General features: G+C 37.2%; 1 protein-coding gene across 4 annotated transcripts; it reads right to left on the minus strand.

Annotated features, from left to right (window-relative positions):
- Positions 1-161: 161 nt before the first annotated feature.
- On the minus strand, positions 162-8,055 carry LOC105032918 (uncharacterized). Of its 4 annotated transcripts, none has more exons than XM_019846489.3 (11): positions 7,907-8,055; positions 7,301-7,411; positions 5,605-6,012; positions 4,963-5,073; positions 4,338-4,428; positions 3,494-3,562; positions 2,569-2,646; positions 1,323-1,415; positions 975-1,025; positions 576-812; positions 162-428 (listed from the first exon to the last, which is right to left on the minus strand). In XM_019846489.3, exons 2-11 carry the CDS (start codon positions 7,381-7,383, stop codon positions 306-308), a joined length of 1,344 nt encoding a protein of 447 aa, XP_019702048.1. In that variant the 5' UTR covers positions 7,384-7,411; positions 7,907-8,055; the 3' UTR covers positions 162-305. The 4 variants fall into 4 exon arrangements, with proteins under 4 accessions (XP_019702048.1, XP_019702046.1, XP_019702047.1 ...); XM_019846487.3 differs by having other exon boundaries at positions 2,557-2,646; XM_019846488.3 differs by having other exon boundaries at positions 2,557-2,646; positions 7,788-8,023.

Consider the following 8,055-nt stretch of genomic DNA (forward strand, 5'->3'; position numbering starts at 1 on the left):
GCAGGCATTCTGGTCAGATATCAGCCACTATGATTATGATCATAAAATATGAAAGCCAGTATACAGTTTTGGATAATTACCTGTCATCAACATTCTTTCTGGAGTGATAACCTGGATCTTGGTCATCGGGTTCATCCAGACTCAAAGGCACAAGCAAGAACTGATCCAATAATTAGCATACATCTGATTGACCGAAGACACCATACAATTGATGTGCAATGGTTTGCAGGGGCAGTATGCACAAAATCATACAATTACACAACTCAAAGCAGCAACCACCCATACAACTTTCCTGCTCTTGGCAGTCAATTTAGTAAACTTTCCCACAGTAATGACCTCTCCAGGCTTGTCCTCTCAAATATGACCTTCAGGTCTCCCACCTCTCTCAACCTCTCTTGAAGCCTACACTTTTCAAGCATTGGAATGTGCTGCAACAAAGAATATGGGGATAAGTAAAGAAACGTCACATCATGCATTAGTTACATATATAAAAGCACTGACGCAACAAAAAAATTAATTTCGCATAATAAATCCAGGAAACTAGAAAAACTTAAACCCAAGCATAAATCTTAGACCTTTGACATCCATAGAATGTAAGACACTGCATGCTGAGCTTGAATTTGAGGGTCCTCAAATCCATCAGCTGAGACATCCAGGCAGGCAAGCAAGAGTTGCAGCTCTCTGCTCAGAAAAAAATCCAAGGCAGTGTTTATGTGAAAATGATCTTCCGAACCACGGGCAAGTGCTTCTTGGTCTGTAGCAAAGTGCTTAATCCAACACTGAGATAGGAACCGCCTATGAACCCACAAGGCCTTATAAAAATTCAAAAATCAAAAAAAGATACCATCATCACTGTTATTTATGAAGAACCAAAATTTACACAAGGTTCACAAGACAAAGCACAAACATTTGTCTCATAAAAGAAGAATGCAACAACCCATAACATATCATTGTTGAGCAGGAAAGCACCAAACCTCTCTCCCCACATAGCGTTTAATAAGCATCTCGTTCCACTTGAGCTCTTCCTGTCAAAATCATGCGGCTGGTAATTTTGTTCAACTGTTTTTGGTCTACTTGCTAAAGAATATCATTAAAATCCTATAAAATTGCCACTATAATCCTTTTCTGTGAAAATAGTGAAATAGCATGAACAATGGCCCCAGTAATCTAGAAAGACAACAAAGCTTTGACTAGGTCTTTTAATGAAAACTAGATTATAGTAAAATGAAACTTTATTGCAGGTAAGCAAGGTATTAAAAGGTAAGACAACAGTACACTAAGATTTCCTATGACTTAGAATACGCATAGCAAGAAAATCATACCACCCATACAAACGCAACTTCAGACTTGTGATCAAGAGAGTCTTCCACATCTTGTTTCAAAGAAATATCTTCCAGCAATCTAAGCATCAAGCGCTGCAGCCAAGTAAAGAAAAAGAAAATCAATAGCAAAAAAATTGCATATTTGCAATGTATTACTTATTGCCAAAAGGTAATATATACTATACTAAGGGAAAATAAATCAACTAAAGAAATTGATAGAGACTAAACAATGTCAGCCAGCAAAGATGGAAACACAAAACTTCCATAGATCAACCTGTTTAAGATCTCCAAGATGTTTAGCTAAACCAGTCACAAGGAGATAATAAAGTGACTGCAATATTGTATTACCAATATAATAATATAAGTGGTCCCTTTGATAATTCTCTTTCCTATTTCAGACATATTCTCAACGGTTGATATGTGTGCTCATCTGAACTTGGTGTTTACAACTCAAGAGACCTACTTTCATGACTGATTCAGACTCAACACTCACTCTAATTCTGTGATTGTGCTGAAAGTTGACACCCATCCAACACTTGGTTGTTTCACAAGTCCACCAAATCAATAGCTGCAGTTCCCCTAAAAATAAAACCTTCCCTAAATTCCCCATGCTGGGAAAGAGTACAGACTAATGGCTCGATCAGCAAATTAAACTGCACAATGGAGAAGAATACGATACCTAGAGTCTACAAGTGACAAATCATCCTATATGACTAGCTTAGTAGCAAAACAGCAATCCAAAAGAATTTTATAAAGGAACTGCATAATGTTTAATTTACTACATGCACAACCCCTTAAACAACAAAAGAACTCTTGAAAGTTATAACTTGCATGAATTGCACTGTGTCCACCAAGAAAATACCGTAGAATCTATTAGCAGTTTTTCTGGCCCCTAATTGTATTAATCAGGAATATCTGTTCAAATCAATTTTACTGGTCAGAAAAGATGCAATTACAAATTTTTATGATGGTAGTGGTATCTTCTCCTTGATGTTGTTTCCATTTGGAAATGATGATCACAGTAAACCTCTCGTGTATAAAGAAAGATAGGAGCAATATAGTCTAGAATCATTGCAGAATGATAGTTATTTTTCAATAAACCTTTGGCTAAAAACATACAACGTAATGGGAATAAATCCTATAACATTAATAGCACTGGCAGTTTAGTTTATTAGTTATTTTTATGAACTAGAAGTCTCCAAACTGATATCCTAAGCAAAAAGACACCACTGACAGAGAAGTGCACCCTGCGATAATGGAAGCAGCAGTTATCAGCAACATGCAATTCAGCCCATTTCCTTGATTTGTTCAGCTCATCAAGAACCTGCAAACATACAAATCCAAATTCAGCATTAGACATATCAATTATGATGGTAACTAAGCATGTTTTCATTAGACAAAATGATACGGCACTGGATGCACTTAGCAGGTGCAATGACTAGTTGGACCAAGCCAAGTTTCGCAGGAGCCAATAGATTAGACAAAGTGATGCAACATAATGAATTGATAAATTTTCCATTAGAGACAGTATCAAATTTTAGCCAGATTTTTATATTTGCAGTAGAATAATTCTAGCATCTTTCTTTATTGTTGAGTCCTATTTCGAGTATAATTTTATACTAGGTTTAATATCCAAATTAGGATTAGGGTACATATCCTAGAAATATGCATCCAATTCATTATGATGTGTTAATAAAATTTCTTAAGAGAAGTTTCTTCACCAAACGAAAGATTCTTCAATCCAATTTGCTTCATTTGTGTGTTGATCTTTGAAGTATAATCCCAATGATCAAATTGCCCGTCACCTTTCTGCTATGTTACAAACTACAAAGGACTAACTTTACAGACATAAGTGAGGAAAAATAAAAAAGGTCAGATGACACAGAAAATAGACAGGAAATTCAAAGAGATTACTGCATTTTGGTGAATGAGAACCAGCCTCAAATGGTAAAACGGTCAAATGAATAAAAAGCAGAACTCAGTTAACTGGTTAGCCATATAAACACTTTGAGAACTCAATTTTAATTAATACTCTCCACGAATATGTGACAAACATACTTTTTTAATCCTTTGAATTATCAGATCTCTATTATAGGTATACAAATACTTGATCCCCCACCCCCCCCCCCCCAACAAAAAAAAAAAAGATCATGTCAAAAGTCTAACCTAACCTGCACTCTTGTCATGTAAAAAGTAAGCCAGCAACGATGATTCCATGCACGATAGTTCATTTTTGATCTCTGCAAAAATAAAAGAAGAAAAGTAAGCACAACAGAAGAAGAAAATTGTGACCGCCAAAAATTGTTATTTACTGCCATCCTGGTGCCGTATCATATGCATGAGTAGAGTCCCATAATAGAACTACATACTGGTGATGTCAACTAAAACCCAATTACTGAAAAGACAAGAGTCGTTACTTTCCCAATGTATAGTGACAAAGGTGAAAAGGCAACGCAGATGTAAATTATACTTATTTTTGTTCTTCTTTTTTTTTTATAGGGTGGGAAGGGGCATTGGGGCTTACGAGTAATATGAGGAAACAACATGCTACAAAAGACAAGAGGTCCCCTAAAAGCATACAATGAGTATACAAACACATGCAAGTATCAGAGCATTACATTGAATTATGCAGAAATTTAAGTAACATTTCTCATTCAGTTCTCAAATTAGATCATATCCCATAAGAAACACGAACATTGTGGAGTTAGTAACCTTTTCACCAAAGAGGAAAAAAAAGGACATCAAGGATAGAAAAGGCAATAAGGTGAAGGATTATGATGGTCTTCCCTAGATAAGGACCGTGTCACTTAATATTCTCCCTAACAAAAGAATCCACCAAAAACCATCAAGATCTCTTGTGCAGTTATACAGCCTTAATGGTAGCATTATATCATTTATCAGACAGTAAGCAACAAAACATTTCAAAGAAAAAAAAATTCATAAATAAGCTTTTGTTAACATCTAAAATTAATAAACTTCAGATTCTAAAGCATATGTATACTGGGCTAAATAAACCTCTCCTATTTTCTTCACAAGCTCAGATTCTTCTTCTACAATCTCCTGCAATTTCTGAAAATTTTCTGCAACCTTCTTGATCACCCACCTCCTGAAAGCAATTGATGTTTTATTAAAACCACCGATTTACTTGATAGGAAAATTGGAAAGGCAATATGAAGTAAAAAAATCCCATCTAATGCAGAATAATCAAGGAGAATTTTGTTTAATAGTGATGATCAGAAAAAGGAATAGCGAGAGCGGCTTTTTGACTTTATTAACCATTTTGAGAAGAAGCAAGGGTTACAGTTCTTTCACCAGCCTTCCTGAGAAAGAGCTCCGACTCTTATTGTTTTTGAAAGTTAATTGCTTGCTAGGATTTTAATGTACAGGAAATCACAACTTCTAAATAGGTCAATTTCATGCTATCCTACAATTTTTTTCGATGGAAAAATTGAAGTGCATTATTAGGAAGGATTGGATAAGGAAGTAATATCAGAAGAGATGCCCACAGCTATAAATAAGAATGAACAAGATGCAGGGCACTATGCAAACCAATGACACTGCCTGTTACATCCAATGGAAATTTCCCCTCCCCTAATGAATAGGACAAGATTTGAAGTTCACAGAATAAAGGTAATATTACCTATGACTCCAGGCATATTCACTTTTTGGTGAATATGAGAGAACAAGCGTGGATAGCTGGAGCTCATCCATAAACAATGACAACTTATATTTCCTTGAAAGTACTAGCTTCCTGCAACACATATTGAAGCAACTATTATGCATAACTAACAAAGTAGAGAGAGAAAATATATATATTTAGAAAGCTATATTTGCTGTTTTTATTTAACTATCCATTCCCTACCTAGCAAAAATGGTTTGGACAATTTATGTTGCCATAGAAGGATCATAACATCTATCCTTCTATCATGAAGTGAACCATGAATCTAATAGAATAATGATGTACCCCGATATAGCCCAAGGACCTAGAATATTTTCATGAGTTTTAAAAAGCACTAGGTTTATTGAATTGCTTGGACCATGTCAAGAGTTTAAGAATCTAAGTCAAAAGCTACATTCTAATCTTCTGCAACATTTAATAGTCCTCAAGAAAATGCACGAAGATTACGTACACTTTCTAAGGAAAACTAGTAACTAATGCCCTCACACATTAATGAGAAAAATGGAGCATGTCTTTGTATTTTTTTTTAACAATTAACCTAACAAGAATAAAGTTTGACTGAGAAAGGAAACTTCATATACCGCTACTAGGGAAGAAAATCACCTGGAATTCCATGCACTGCTAAAGTCACAGCTTAGAATCAAAAGAGCCCTAGTGTGCTTTAGTAACTCATTTTCAAGCAAATGAAAAGAATTTGCTGGTGCAGTTGTATCATCAGGAGCATCTAGGTTCAGAGATAAGTTGATAGACCCTTTATAATTTCTGGTTACATCGTTATATGCATGCAAAGCGCCACTATATAGTTGAGGTAACACCTTAGTTGAGATGGCCAACTTATGATTATAGTTCCAGAAAGCTGTCTTGTCATATTGGATTATGCCAAACTCTGATATATCCGGATCCTTGATTCCATCTGGGAATTGAATCATGTTCGTTGATTGGGGTAGCGAGACACCGAGATCCTCATTCAATGATGTAAACTGGGATGGATGTACAAAGCCTATTTCATCGCTGCATAAATGTGAAGAATGTGTACATAATAGTTTTAAAAAAGTAATGAAATGAGATTGTTAGTCCTCAAGGTGCTGGAAAATAAGTAAAATCAAAATTAAGAATGGAAATAACAAGAACAGGAAGATTACAACTATCGACGTTAGAAATTCAACCACAAACATTGTCACATGCAGATTACTTCAAATTACAGCACCAGAGAAACAGATATAAATAAACCCGATCTGGCAAGTGGGTGAAGCAACGCTCCATTTGTAAACCCATTTTCATTCCGTCTTCCTTGCACTCCCTGAACTTGTCTTCTTCCTCCTACTTCTTCCTCCCAAGCGCCTCTTCCTCCCGCTTCAAACCCTAGCTTCTTCCATTTTGGTGATGGCGGACAATGGACAACGATTACTTTGCAGTGCTGGAGGATGGATATACTCTACACTTAGCTTGTGCCAAGACATCAGGGCAGCGAGCTGCATGCAGGTTTCAAACTACCGAAGAAATGCAAAGGCATTTTAAGTTGGCAAGTCTAGATTTGTTAATTCTTCCTCCATAATTCCTGTTTCTCATATTATCTAATGAATATTTTGAAGTTCTTAATTTCTTGGCTTGTTCTGAATTTTTCATATCCATGATTCTATGATTCATGTTTCTTTTGATGGATTTCTTGAAGTTTGTTCCTCTTAGGTTTCTTGATTTGTTATGGATTTTCTATATCATGCTTCTATGGTTCGTGTTTCTCATGTTATCTGATGGATTTCTTGAATTGCACCGAGTCCACCAAGTAAATACCGTAGAAGCTATTAGCAGTGCAGGAAAATAAGTATGCTGGAAAATAAGTAACATATAAGAATAGAAATAACAAGAACAGAAAGATTACAATTACTGATGTTAGCAATTCAACCACAAACACTGATTACTCCAGAGCTATTAGAATGATGTAGTCAATAAAAACATATCCGGGATACTAGATCATGCCCATTGTCATGCTACAGTCTAACCGAATCCTCCATGAAAAGGGATTTCACAGAAGTGATTCAACAAACGACCATGATGTGATCCAAAACATGTGCTTGTACATGACTGATGAATGAATTAAAAGGTAAACATGGAAAATGTATTTAAAACAAAGAAAAGATTGATTTTTATAAACTTTTTAAGAATCTATTGAAGCAAGCTCTGGAAGATCTCCTGGATGAAATCAATAAACTTCCGATATATATATCAAAAAAAATAATAATAATTTCTCCGATTAGCTTACACGAACTGTCACGTTCTAGAATAAATTCGAATAGCTTACATGAGAATGTCACGTTCCAGAATAAGTTCTAATTGCTGTAAAAGCTCCAATCCATCTCGAGGAGGGCGCGAATCCTCTCCCATCGTTTCAACAAATCACCAAGAACGATATCTAGAGAAACGAAATGGATTGACTGTTAAACAAATCACCAAGAATCGGGATCTAGAGAAACGAAATGGATTGACTGTTAAACGAATCCAAATCCTAAAACTGAGAGCATCGGGACAGGCCGACAGGCCGGGCTGCCCTAGCTCCCACCTTGCGGAAGGCTGAAGCCCCAGTCCTGGACTGGTGAAAATGGAAGAGCCCGACCTGAACCACTCCCCATAAATACACGGAGAGATACTGGGTCTCGTTCCACTCCCCACAAAACACGGAGAGATATTGGACCTCCGGAACGAGGTTGTGGATTCCGTCGGACCGGAGGAGGGAGAGAGTGGGGGAGATGGAGGAGGGAGAGAGCGGGGGGAAATCGAGGAGTTCCCACCTACGGGCCGTGACATGGCTCGAGGGTGTTTGGCGGCGAGACACAGAGAGAAGGGGAGCCGAAGGAAGGAGGTAAGACGGAGGGAGGGATGGACAAGTAGAGGAAAGGAAGACAAGCACCTGTTGGCAGTCAGGAGCGGGAAAAGATGGTGGTAGGCGCCGGAAGAGGACGGACGACGTCCAATTACGCTGTGTTTGGATTGGAGGTACACAGGCGTTCGGGAGGGGAGGGGAGGGGAGGGGAGGGTAAAGAAAGAAGTTTGGCAAAA

Source organism: Elaeis guineensis, chromosome 16 (genome assembly GCF_000442705.2).
Source record: "Elaeis guineensis isolate ETL-2024a chromosome 16, EG11, whole genome shotgun sequence".
Taxonomy (NCBI): Eukaryota; Viridiplantae; Streptophyta; class Magnoliopsida; order Arecales; family Arecaceae; genus Elaeis; species Elaeis guineensis.

What these genes read in the sequence shown, in the direction of transcription:
- LOC105032918 (XM_019846487.3), bottom strand. Translation starts at nt 7,383, where the DNA reads ATGGGAGAGGATTCGCGCCCTCCTCGAGATGGATTGGAGCTTTTACAG. An exon ending in TTTACATGACAAGAGTGCAG is followed by an intron (nt 2,647 to 3,493) that starts GTTAGGTTAGAC and finishes GTATGTTTGCAG; the next exon opens with GTTCTTGATGAGCTGAACAA. An exon ending in AAGTTGCGTTTGTATGGGTG is followed by an intron (nt 1,026 to 1,322) that starts GTATGATTTTCT and finishes TGATTTTGACAG; the next exon opens with GAAGAGCTCAAGTGGAACGA.